The sequence below is a fragment of the Gallus gallus genome, chromosome 4, assembly GCF_016699485.2.
Source record: "Gallus gallus isolate bGalGal1 chromosome 4, bGalGal1.mat.broiler.GRCg7b, whole genome shotgun sequence".
Taxonomy (NCBI): Eukaryota; Metazoa; Chordata; class Aves; order Galliformes; family Phasianidae; genus Gallus; species Gallus gallus.
The window spans coordinates 9,413,357-9,426,901 of record NC_052535.1 but is presented as its reverse complement, the minus strand read 5'-3'; the positions used below and the strand labels follow the sequence as shown (position 1 = coordinate 9,426,901).

The window sequence follows — 13,545 nt, the reverse complement described above, 5'->3', positions numbered from 1 at the left end:
CTTGTTTTTCTGCCTTCGATGTGGCTTCAAGGCACTCCATCACGTCTTCTTTCCGGCACTGGCATAAAGGAAATGGAGGCGACCCCAGCAGCATGAGGACCCCACAGATACTCCCCTGTCACTTTCAAATAAGGTGCCGGGGAGAAAAAAAAAGCCATGCTAAGCACAGACTGTGGAACATCACAATTCTGAGTAAGTGTCTATGGCTGAGCTATAATGGAAGTGCTGACGAGCCCTTCCCACAGTGGTCCCAGCTGGCCCCTATGGTAATGAATGACACGGAGCGAGCGGCTCTGATTCACCAGGGCTGCGCTCAACAGGGTGGGGAAACAAGTTGGGGCGCAGCACTGCTTTGCTCTGCTGTTTTCCTTGTTTCTATTTTGACCCAAAGGCTGGAACATTTCTAATCAGCGTTGCGTGCGCTTTATACCGTGAATATCTCAACATACATGAATCGTTAATGCAGCGCTGCTCAGCTTAGCTCAGGAAATTTGAAAATTATCTGTGTAGCGGCTATACAGCTTTCATAAAAACATTGTTATGTGATGTACCAGCAAAATAACAAGCTTAAATGTGCTGTGGCACCGGCTGCATGCTTGCAATCAATTCTGCTTTGTACAAATGCAAAAATGTTCCCCTTGGGAATGTGCTGGATTTCTGAATTTTCCAGTGCCCGTGGAGCATTATGAAGGGAGCAGAAGTGACCCCAAGCAGCACGCATATGGATGTGCCATGGCTCTCCATTTCCATACTTCTGCCCAAATAAGTGAAAATACCTCCACACCTCATCAGGAAGGTGGCTAGGTGCAGGGTGGGAGCAGTGGATCCGCGGGTGCTTAGCATCCCCGCTGCACAGCCCATGCTAATGAGCTTCATTATTTAATAATAATCAGCAGCGTTTAATTAACGCAACCATCGCCATCCATAAAATGCTTTAATTACACCGGAGGCTGCTGGAAAGACGTCAGCTTGGGGTGACACTGAGCAGCAGGTTCAGCTCTGCTCTGTGCACTGAGCTGTGGCCATCGGCGGATAGATAGAGAGGCAGGCGGAGATGGATGGACAGACAGACAGAGGGGGCTACAGTTGGTGCCTTCACTCACTGATTAATTATAAGCTGAAATAGCTTCAGTTTGTGTTCTTTAATTGATGGAATGGGACATTCCTAATTTCATCTCGATCACCTCCACCCGTGCCTGCTGTTGGGTGCAAAGGGGTCTCCTTGTGGCACGATTCCAGCGGTGCAAGCATGCAGGTGTGCAGGCATGCAGTGCACAGCTGTGCAACACGCAGGTTAGGTTTGCTCAGGACCTTTTCCAATTTGATTTATCACACCTTTCCCAGTTAGCTTTCTTTCCCTTGAAATTGCTTTTCCCAAACCAGCATGCTGAAATGGCTGAGTCCCTGTATCTCAACCTTTTCTAAATGAGAAGCAGACATTTAAAACGATATATATGTGTATATATATATATGTGTGTGTGTGTATATATATCTATATATAATAACATACACAGGAAACAGCAGATCGTGATGAAAATGCTTGAAAGTAACTGAATTATTCGAACCTTTTGATACCTGCCAAGACCTTAAACATGCTCACAGAAGGAGAAAGTTGGGTCCTGCTCCCACCTGGTGCTGGCGGCCAGCATTTGGGTGCAGGGGGACGCATGGGCCATACTGTGGGGCCGGCGCCTCATTGGGTTGCATTGGGATGCCTCCATGGGAGCCCACCTGCAGCCACAGCCCCTTCTTCACCTCCTGCAGGAACGGCTGCCCCCAGCACCACACCTACATGGTCCGTCTGCTCTTTCCCCACTCCTGACGCTGTTTTCAGTTGCGACCCAGAGCTACAAGGACACGAAAACAAACGACCAACTCCTGCTTTGGAAACGAGCCCCTGTTCTCCGAGTTCGAAAACTTCCACTTTTTCCTCAGAGACCGCATTTTCTCCCTGGCAATTTATGCTTCATCAGAAACGCTTTGATCATCATTTAGCATTATTCTTTCTCCGGGCGCTTTGTGGCTGGAAGCGCTGCTCCCTGCCCCGCTCGCAGCTGCTGTGCACACAAAGCAGGACGCCGTGCACCTGCCCTGCCTGCCCGCAGCTGGAGCGAGCGCCCAGCAAAGCGCCAGCAGTGACTCAGTGTGGAAATGAGCCTCAGTTCTTCGTGACTGCATGACGTGGCAGCACGGGCACGGCGGTGGATAGACGGCGTGCCTGTTACAAAACCTTCCTCCAACGCTTTTTCAGCAGTGCTGAGACAAAGGAAAAGTAGGGTTTTAGAGCCTTCCGTCTGTTCCTAGGCTTAAAGAAAATCCATTTTGTTGCAGTGAATAAACTTAATGCATGCCCAACTGCAGTAAACGCAGCATTTTGAGGTTTAGACCACATAATACAGCTATCAAAAAAAAAAAAGTGTTAATTGCTTCTTTTGGAAAAAAAAAAAAACAAACCACCTCCGGAATGCTCCCTTTTCAGCTGCTTGATAGAATGGTTTGGTGGAGGTGAAGGAGCTCCCGGTGCCAAAGCCAGTACGGGTGCGTATAGGTGGTGGCAGCTTCAGCACAGGTAAAACAGAAGTTTGAGTTTGTTCTCAGAGTGCAACAAAGACAAGAAAAAGCCCTTCTGTTGCTGGAGCCTGAAGCACCACGTTGATGGGGAGGACGGGGCTGGGTGCAGGGACAGCACCAGGGGCAGCAGGGTGGCACAGCCCAGGCATCAGATCTGTCCCTGGGCACTGCCTTCATCTCACTGCCCCTCTGCATCCCTGCCCAGCAGTTCCCTGCGCACCCAGGAATCACAACGGGCTGTGGGAATTCAGCCTGACTTGCTGAGAAAAATATGGAAATATCTTCCTGTTAGTGCAGAGATTCATACATTGTCCCGGAACCCGGTGCGGGTAGAGCGTAACATAGCGACATAACCAATGGTGGGGCATCTGCATCTGTCAGAAACGAGCCCCACCAAAAGCAGAAATGCAATTTGCTTTGAAGCTCCTTGGGCAGCATTTGCCTGTCTCTCTTCAGCAGCAGAGTGAAAATAACACAGCTCCATATTCCAGAAGCACTGGATTTTTCCTGCGGAGCGAACGAATTAACACGTTGCAGCTCCATCTGTGTAAGGCACGATTGAAGCAGGAATAAAGCACCACATGTGCCCCTGGCACCCCAAGCACTGCAGCACCCAACCTGCCCATGGCTGCCATGCCCTCCTGTGGTCATCCATCCCCTCGTGGGGTGAAACCATCCACACCCACCCCATTTATACAAGCATCCTTGTTCGCAAATGCAAAACGGTACGGTTAAATAAAGAACGAAAAGCTCACAGTTGTGAGAGTTGTTTTTGTCTTCTGAACTCTGAACTACTCAGTAAGCAATGCAAAACCAAAGTATCAGTTTCTCTGCTTTGTTTTTTTGTTTGTTTTTTATTAAGACAATCCCACAGCTGGAAAATGAAACATCCTAGATTACATAAGTGACTTCAAAAAAACTCTAGAAAAAAATCTTTACAAATTTACATTTGTACAATACAAAAACTAACAGCTCATTGCATATAAATATTACATTTGGTCTGCCAACAAATGGCATCAAAATCCCTGAAGTATTCATTTAAAGGGACCTGAGATAGCGGATGTGAAGATATGGGCATAAATATCACCTGAAAAAAAAAAAAACCACAAATCAAGAGAGAAAGTATATAATTCTGATAGCTTTGTGCATTCTTGGAGTATTTGAAGTCATCCAGAGCATGAACTGTAGAGCCTAAATGTGGTGAATGTCACTGCTCCAACACCAGCGGTAAGGACCGGTACTTCTAAGCAAAGTCTGCTATAACAACGCATGTAGGAATGAAAAGCCTATATTGATATTTCTATGGAAAAAAAGAACAACCAGACTCAGATTTCTGAATACATCTGGGGTTTTCCAGAGCAGCAGCCCCTGTCCCATCCCGCCCAGCTCTGCCAATGCAAAAAGCAACCCGAGAATGGAGCGACTGCCCTTAACTGTCCCCGAGGTTACGTATTTTCCAGAGAGCTCCACATCTGGAAGTTCACCAACGTGGCTGCAGTTATTTCCCAGGAGTAGCGAGTCTCCAATGCAGCGCTAAGCTGCTCCGTTTTGAGTTCTTGTATCAGGTACCCACATCCATGCACATAAATGTATTTAAGCACCATTTGTATAATACTAGAGTTAAGGCTGTGACAGCAATTCCACTGGGAACGTTCAGGGATCCATAGCACAGTTGCGTACGTTTGCTGTGGGCCGAACGTAACGTATTAAACATGAAGAAGCTCCCAACAGGTCTCTGCATTTCTAATGCTAAAGAAGACAACTTTTAGATTAAGTTTTGCAGGCTGTTACTGTACAGAAAGAAGTTTTTTTGTGTTTGTTTTTTTTTCCCCAAAGGCGTACACCTCCGATATACTAATATTGGAAAATTATCTATCGCACATGGGCAGTAATTTTCTATAATACATACTTGTAAGAACACAATGACAGCTCCCTATGGTCCTAATGGAGATTTCTGCTCGGGTTGGTAACTGCTCCTTCGGTCTATCCTGTAATTAGCAACTCATAAAGCTTTGCCGTGACAATTAAAAGAAGTAAATCAAGAACTGCAGGCACACAAACACACCACTCAAACATGGAACTCGTGACACAGCTCAGCAATGCCCCGTGGGGCTGCCAACACATCCCTACACCAACAGCTATTTGGCTTTCCCCAACCTTCACCACCCAAAGTTAAAGATGAGGTGGAAACCTTGAGCTCTTATCAGAAATCAGAGATTCCAGCTTCTTTTCCCCTTATATTAGCAGTGTGTGATTTTGAGCAGTTGTCAGACATGTGGGAGCAGTATTCCCCAATGCTTGCCAAGGTTATCTTGCTTTTTGAGGTCAGCAGAGCCTCCACCATTGTCAAAAGCAATATATTTCAGTCTATCTTTCCATATTGAACACGTTTTTTGCTAGCACACAACGCCTGTTCTTCCCAGGGCTCGGCATGCTTTGTGCAGAAGTAGCAGCTGAGGCGTACGTTTCAGAGAACGTTCAGGGAAAACCAAGATATGCAAAAGGTACAACATTTTAGGCAACCGAAAAACCATCCACAAATTACTTCTCAGTGCCTCAATGCCTGGCTCACCTGCAGGGTGGAGCCGCCCGGGACACGGAGTGACCTCAGCTTACAGTGCCACAGCAAACTTCTATTACTGGAAAGCATAACCCAAGATTGTTCCAAGCCCTATGAAGCAAGCACAGTGGACTCACTCTTTTTTAATAAGAGTGGCAATGAGAGGGATGAGAAAGAGGAGAGACGATGGATGCATCCCAGGCACCTCCAGCAGCTGGGGAATGGTGCTGACACTGAGAGAGGAAGATATGAAAAACATGGGGAGTGGTGGGAAAGTTCATCTGCCAGACAAACAGGAGGCAAAAGAATGAAGTCTTACACTCTAACAGCCTGGCTGAAACACAATCCATTGAGATACCACAGAATTCCAAAAGTATCATAAATAACCGATGGGGCAATAACAGGAAGCTAAAGAAGAGGGGTGGAACACAACGAGTGGAAAAGCAAAAGACAGAAAATCAAATGCTGGCAAAGTTCAGGTAAAAAGAGATGCAGCAGCACATCAGAACTGCAAAGGGAGCTTGGTCATTCACACTCTGGTCCAGGGAAATATGGGAGTGGTACAGAGAGCAGATCTGTAGCCAGGAGAAATCCAAGAATACAGACTTTCAGCCCCATCACCACAGAGCACAAAGCTGGGGGTGAGGATCCGCTGCAGTGACCCGTTGGGCAGAAGCCCCTTTCCCAGGGCAGCTCAGAGTGCCCCCACGTCTCCAGCACTCAGGAGAAGGGCCATGCAGCCGGAGAACGCCTGGCCTATCACGGCTAGAGAAAACCTTGCTTGCATCTTGCAGAACAGAAGCTCAAGAATTAACCAGCAGCAGCAGAGGAGCCCCAGGCCTGCACACACGCCTTGCTAGCCTTCAGGGATGTAATAACCAAGCCCACAAACCTTTCTCTTAGGTCCAATTTTGGAGTAGACAGCACAAGGCTTAAACCAGCTCACTGCTGCTGCACCCGCAGGGCTTCCTGCAGCAATAAGTGGCTCCTGGCAGCATCTGGGATTTGAGAGAAAGAATCCAAGTTGCCATAACATTAAAATCATCCCACAGAATGAGGCGATGAGAAATCGTTTGCCCAACTCAGAGAAGGAATCCAGATACAGAATCGAGTAAAAATAACATCTCTAAAACCAAGTTATTTTTCATGCTTACAAAAAAGTTCTCATGCACAAAAAAAGCAGTTTTTTTTTGTTCTCTTTTTAAATAAGCAATAGCTTTGTTGTTCCAGCACGCCCTGCTGCCTAGCTCTTAACCATGTAACACATATGATTAATACTTACGCCACAGCAAAGTGATGCTTCACTGTTATCTTCACAGTACTTCATTACATAGAAAAGATACATTTGAGAATATGTTTAATATTATCCTAACTGTTGCTAAAATACACAAATTATAAAATGATTTATCTGGAATCCATGTAATTATCTCCCCCCCCCAACCCCTACACAAAATAAATATGTAAGTGGATCTTCAGCCAGTCAGAAATATATGGAAAACATTTCTTCTGCATTTCAAGATTTTCAGGCTTTAGAACAGAAACCATAGTGTTTACATTAGCTCAACAGGACTGATCTAAAAGAGGTACGGCTCTGACTATGAGCTGATGTGTACGTGCTATTCCTGGTTACCATATGTAGGAGGAGCCATCAGTCAAAGAAATAATACATTATTTTCTTTTTATAAATATATAAGCATATATATATATATATATATAAAATGAGAGAGAGATGATAGGACAGGTATTTATACTTTAAAGCCTAGTACAGAACTTGCAGTGTCTCTGCACTATATTTCCACCAAGACACAACTGAATTAAGTTCAGAAACGGATTATGGCTGATTCAAAACAGTTGATAAAGTGTGATTTTTCTACTGTACCATTAACTCCTACTAATGCTCTGAGCAATTTAGGGTATACTTTCCTCCATCACAAAACTAAACCTTTGCCTTTTTTCAAGTCATTTTGTTTCTAACGAGGTTCTGGAAAGCGAGATAAAACAGATAGTGCTTAATATAGAGAGGCAAAAACTAAATTCTTTCTGCATTTGAGAATATACATGGGTTACTCTTTGCTGCCTGAGGTTTTCCAGAATCATTGACCAAGCCGTGCACAGAAGAACTTACGGATACTGGATGAAAGTTTTTGTCTGTTGTTTTTAAAAAGAATATTGAAAAACTCCACCAAAAATTTCTAATCTTTTTTTTTTTTTTTTTTTTCCCTTTTCTTCTCTTGGTGTAACCTAACTCACTCAACCGAGCTGGAACTGTCAGATTCTTTTAGACAACAGGAGAAAACCAAAGTCCCACACGCATTCCAAGCAGACCCTGCTGAGCAAAGAGGCTGCCACCACCAGCTCAGCCCACGCAAAGCGCCTGCTCCTGGCTGCTGGGTCTGGCACCCACAGAAAAGCCTCTATGTTTCCCTCGTATCATCACATACTGTACCACTACTACTACTACTACTACTACTGCTACTACCAAAATGATTTCTGATTTCAAGTTAGCATTCTGCAGTATCACAACAATACAGTGCAACATGAATTTGCTTCTGGAAGCTTGAGATACCAGAGTTCTTGCGGAGGATGGAATAGCAACTTCCCAGCACTGCCAGCCACCAGAGTTCCATTCTGCTTCCCCAGCAGCTTCAAGGGGCAAACTAAAACAAACACAGATTTGCACTGAGTAAGTGGCAGCAGAAATGTGTGGGAGACAGTTGGCCTATCTGCACCAACAAACTGCCGTCTGCTGAAAGCGTTACGCTTCTGAAAACTCTGATAACTACTTAGATTTGTTTTCGTTGTGTCAATAAAGATATCTTTACTACACAACTCAGTGAACAATTCCATCCTTCTACAGCTCCTTCTTGCCAGTACTTCTTCAACACGTACTGAATAATAGCATCTATTTTCTTTTAAATTTCCAGTAGTTGTAAATAGAGGTAGCCGAGCTACTATCAAAAATCACGTTATGCTTCGAAGAGGAGGAACCTTTCAAATGTTGAAGTTACCACTTAGCTGCACAATCTCTATTAATACTATAAAAATATGAGAGGACAAAAAGAAAATAGATGCAAGTAACTTTTGCATTTGGCACCTTTTGTCTAGATATTCATACTTCTCAAGTATTCTCTTTTTAATAAAGTTAATGCACACATAGGACACACCACATCAAAGGTTTGCTACATATTTACAAGGCACCAACCCTTAGTCACTTTTTACACGAATAAAGAACCGATAGAAAGCACATCAGGACCCTCATAACTGTAGTATAGACATACTTCAGTTCAGCACAATTCACAACTGCTTGGCCTGGGAAGATTAAAATAATCCAGATCCTTCTTACAATATAGAAACTGTAAACATTTTATAGCTGCCTTTAGGATTGGTGTATTGTGCAAAAGTTATAATTATTACTGTGTATAAGGATTCATGGCAAAAACCACATAAAAACTCTGTAAGAAGGTGCTATTTCTATAATACAAAAACAAAACAAGGGAGAGAAGTCATAACCATGATTCAAAATGTCACGTTCTTATTGAGAAGCTGGAAGCCTCTTTAATGCGATGAACTCGTAGTGTGTGGGGAAGAATTTCTGTAATTTAAGGCCTAATGAATAAGGCTTGCTTTGACCAATGAAGTGTGGCAATCTGAAGTTTTAAAACAAATGCAAACTGACATAATGGAAAAGCACCACTGTGAAACGTGAGTGGAGTCCCCGCACAACTTGCTTGGTAGATTTTCTGGTAAAATCCCTGCAGTAGAAGGCCATTGAAGTTCTTTTTAAAATTGTTCCAAAGTTTTTCATCTGTCAATAATTCCATCCCATGAGATGGCTGACCCTGGCTTTTTCTGTCATTTTCCGCACCCTGCCTGACCTGGAAGTACCAAGGTTCAAAGGATCCTCGGTGTGCACAAAATTGTCATTATCAGAATCGTCGTTATACAGGACAGTTCTTCTGCCCTCATTCCTCGTTCTGATTCGAGGTGGTCTACTGAATCGGCCTCCAAACACGTTTTCACTGAATTGTCCTCCAAACAGAGTTTCAAATTCGTCATCTGTAATTCGGGCACGTTTTGCTCTGGTGGCTCCTCGTGAGGCTCCTCTGCCTCCTCGGCCTCTTCTTCCGCCCCTGCCACCACCTCTTCTTCCTCTGCCACAGCCTCTTCCACCTCTACCACCTCTTCCCCCTCTGCTCCATCTCCCCCACCTTCCCCATCTACCTCTCCTTCCTGTCCCTCTGCTCTGCCAGGTCCTTTTCCCACTGGTGAATTTTCTTTTGATTTTTCTTTTGGGTTTTTTGGATTGCACAACTTTGCTGTAGTCGTGGTCTCCATCAATGTAATCCTGATCTGTTCTAGATGTTGATTCAGAGTCTGAATCAGAGCCACTTCTGCTTTCAGAACTTGAACTAGATCCTGATTCCCCACTTTCTGATGAAGACAAACCAGATTTTTCCTTTAATTCTCTTTTCTTATTTTCTTCTTCCTCTGCCTCTCCCTCCTCTAGATGCTCATCTTCTGATGTACTTATTAGCTTCCTCTTCACTCCTGTCCGAGGTTCTCTGCCATCACCATTTGTAAGTGGTCCATCAGGAGAGTGATCTAAGCAAACACAAAATTATCCAGTTATCATCATAATCGTGTCTGAGCTAAACTGGGCCATAGAAACTGGGATTCACCTCGTATGTCTTTGTGGCATGCTCTGGAGATGATCCAACTCTGAGCTAGCCACCAGAGATGACCTTTATGCTTTGTGTATGCAAACTGGTGTTCTAAGAGGAAAAATTATCAGACCAGAAGTAAATACAGTTGATCACATACTGAAGTACAGACTATAGTCTCTCTTGACTAAGAGTCCAATACACGTCCACTCAATAAAAGGAGAACAGAGTGACATGCTCGGACACAAATATCTAACAACATTTTGATAAATCCTACCAACAGTGTCAAGAAAAAACCTCCAAAATCTATTTCAAACCCCCAAAATATGCATTAAATCAACAGCCTGCAAGTAGTTCTTATTTCCTATCAAACACAAATTCTCAAAAGGCTTAGTTCAGGGAGCATTTGTGGCAGAACAGTTTCAGGACAGTAAACAACCTGAAAATGCTCACTGGGATTTCTGAATGCCCTGAGTTAAAAACATAGTAAAGTGCTTTCCGGTCTTGGGACCAAATTTGTTTTTAAGGTTACTCTCCATTGTCAGGTTTGTAAAAAAATCTTTCACACTGGATACAAAAAGCTTATCTGCCATACACAGTACTGCTATAGCACAGTAGCATGGACTTGAGAAAGACTTCAGAAATTTCAACCAATGCTTATTCAATGCCTACCTCAGTGAAAGTTCTAATTGATATGCCCCAAAGACAAAATAGTGAAGGTTTCAAACTGTTTCTACTTCCAATTATAACTCCTTATTTCAAATATAATAAAAATATATATTTTTAAAATTGGAATTCTTTTACTTATTATTGGTTCCAACTAGATTACTTAAAGGATAAGATTTTGGGGTGGAGATTCTTTCAGCTTTTTTGCTTTTTTGTCACTTTTGAAGAAACTACTTCTCAAGACGTTTAAGAGCAATCAAGTTTTTCCATCAGGAGAAATTTTAAAGGACTCCACTGAATTACATGTAGCATGATGTGCATGCCACCATTCAGACAACAAGAACTGTAAATAATAAGCTAAATTAGTTTGAGTATAGGTTGGGGCTATAGTATATTAGACCCAGGTAAATATACTGTAAGATCAACCAGAAGCACAAGCTTCCATTTCTAGTGAAATCAGTCATGGAAAGAACAGAAAAGTTATGTCCCACCTTGTTTCACTGGTGTCAGTTTACTTCTGATTGGTTTAACTTTCCCTGGATCAATGGTATTTCCACTTCGGTTCTGTGCATTTGAGCCTGAGGAAGATGGCTGGACTTCCACTTCTTCACCAGCGGCTGAACCCAGAGGTTCCTCTGTTGTATCTGAAACTTAAAATGGGATACCACTACCTTAACAGAGTATCTTTCATCCTCTATTTATACATTTGAAATGCATATATATTTTTGGGAAGTTCTGTAGTTAGTGGCCTAAAAGTCAGGAGGTTAGTCTCACCAAGCTGCCTCTCCAGTCATGAAGAGACATAGATTCTTCCACAGCGTAATCCAAAGTAACTTAATGTATTTGTAGTTGCTACATGAAGGAAGCCTATGTACAGGAAGTCCAAGCTCAATTAATTCTAAGCAAGGACAGGCCAAGTTACCTTACTCTCTGAACCTTACCAATAACTTCCCAACAAACAGAGGGTCATGTTCTGCTAACACTATCCACAGATCACATATTTACATGACTTTGCTATTTGCTTGTTCAACAGGTAAGTCTTGCATGTGTCTCATGAATATAATATTTAAACTGAATATTAAATATCCTTCAGTTTTTTTCATCATTCTGCAGACAAGCTGCTACATGAGAAAGGATGCATATTAGAGAACTTCTCACCATGAGATGAAACTGAAGAGCTGGTCCGAGTCAAAGGTAATGAGGTATTCTGGTTGGTTTTAGGTTGAATCTTCATTTGCTTCTGTTTCCCTTTTGGACTGAAGACACAAAACATCCCAAAGAGATAAAACTGTTAATACCAAAGGAATTTCCCCTGCAAAATGTCTTTTTTTTTTTTTTTTTTGCACAAGTCATAACACAAACTATCTTTTTCATGCAAAAGATGCAGTAACACTAAACATAGTTACAATATCCTGTTTGATAAAGGCATTTGAGTTTTTAAGAGCAAAGCATGTCAGGGTTCTTTTTTTTTTTTTTAATCTCACCTTTTGAAACTGGAATACTCAGTTTCCATTGATAATGTATCATACAGAAGTCAATGAAGTGTTAAACTCAGCACTTTTTCAACTTTTACTAAACAACGGCAAAAATGCATTTGCTTTACCATTTTATCCAGAGGGATTACTTCTAATTACAGAATTAGGCACAAACTATGAAGTTAGCATGGGATTTGTGCTCATGATTTTACCATCCAAAAGAACAACTGTATCAAGAAACAAACATAGAATCATAGAATCACTAAGGCTGGCAATACCGTTGCTGGCTGCCTATTTACAAAGGTTTGTCTACTGCTGTTACGATGCATCTCAAATGATACTGATAGCACATCTTACTAGTATTATGTTACCTAGAGGCTCTGCTTGTTGACGGTGAACTGCTGCTGCTTCTTAGTCGTTTTCGGTACCGGGGCCTTTTCCTCTTCTGGCATTGCATTGCTGACTTGTACTCAGAGATGATATTCTTCATATGATTTTCAAATAAGGCAGATAGTCGAAGTGTCATGCTGTAAATCTGGAGTGAGAAAGCATGGCCATAGTTACTAGAACTTCACTAAATGGAAGATCAGCAAAAAAGTATAAAAAACTGCCCAGACATCAGCTTCTCAGTGCAAAAGAAAAGTTCATGGTGAGTTCAACTACAAAGCTCTTTACAGATAATTTCCATTCATGATATAAGTTTATTCTTACGACAGAAAGTGTTTATCCTTCTTTCTTAATCATCATAAAGCATAGAAGTTATCCATAAAATAAACGTGAAGTACCATTACATTGCAGCAATGTCTCCTTAGCTCTGGCATGTACTGTCCTGACCTTCTTGCCTCCACTTGGGATGCTGTTGCCAAGACAGTAAAACAGACTAGAAAACCTCAGGATGTTGACACACATTTGGCAGTAGATGAACCTGCAGTGGCAGAAGGCCCAGCTGTGTGCCCCAGCCCTCCCACAACGATCATCCCACTGAGGCACTTCACAGCATTTAAGCAAATGGATATCGATGGACTACTTTATTAAAGTAATTTGGAAGTTGACTCACAAGCTGTTCAGTTATAAATACACAGGGAAGTTTCCCATGGGGTGCACAGCAGTAAATAATGCACCACCAAGCTTAATCTGACGTCAAGCATGTATAAAAACACCCTCAAATCACCTGTCTTGTTGCAACTCTCTACTAATATTCTCTCTACTCAAGAAAGCAAAAATTACTAGTCTTTATCTTCAGAGCTTACCCCCAACCCAACCTTCACCCTTCATGTACTGTATTCATGCAAGGCCAAAGTCCTTGTAAAGAAGAAATTTAAATTTTTACTTACTCGAGACTTTTTATTAGGAGTGTAAGCTTTAGAGTTGCAGAATATTAAACGAATATCTTTGTAGAATTCCAAGGGACTAGTGTAATTCCCTGCTTCCAAGGTTTCTTTCACAGTGCTGAAGTCCATAGGAGTGTCAACAATATCTCGGTAATCCTACAAGAACATTCAAGAATTAATAAAGGCTGATAATAGCAACATCTATGGCAGACAATTGAAAACATCTAAATTATCACTCACAACAATGGCTGTTATGTAATTATTTCCACTTAGGACAGAGA

General features: G+C 42.4%; 1 protein-coding gene across 7 annotated transcripts in view; it reads right to left on the bottom strand.

The window, feature by feature from the left end:
* Positions 1–3,392: 3,392 nt before the first annotated feature.
* The window catches only part of BRWD3 (bromodomain and WD repeat domain containing 3), a 54,774-nt gene continuing 44,621 nt past the window's right edge, over positions 3,393–13,545 (bottom strand). For 5 of the 7 annotated variants that reach the window (XM_015278524.4, XM_015278525.4, XM_046940599.1 and 2 more), the window contains 6 exons: positions 13,268–13,420; positions 12,305–12,468; positions 11,617–11,714; positions 10,950–11,108; positions 9,811–9,903; positions 3,393–9,733 (listed from right to left, as the gene is read on the bottom strand). In XM_015278524.4, coding sequence (XP_015134010.1) covers positions 8,940–9,733; positions 9,811–9,903; positions 10,950–11,108; positions 11,617–11,714; positions 12,305–12,468; positions 13,268–13,420 — 1,461 coding nt within the window. In that variant the 3' untranslated portion in view covers positions 3,393–8,939. The remainder of the gene's footprint in view (positions 9,734–9,810; positions 9,904–10,949; positions 11,109–11,616; positions 11,715–12,304; positions 12,469–13,267; positions 13,421–13,545) is intronic. The other 2 variants (XM_040699449.2, XM_040699450.2) reach the window with 1 other exon arrangement.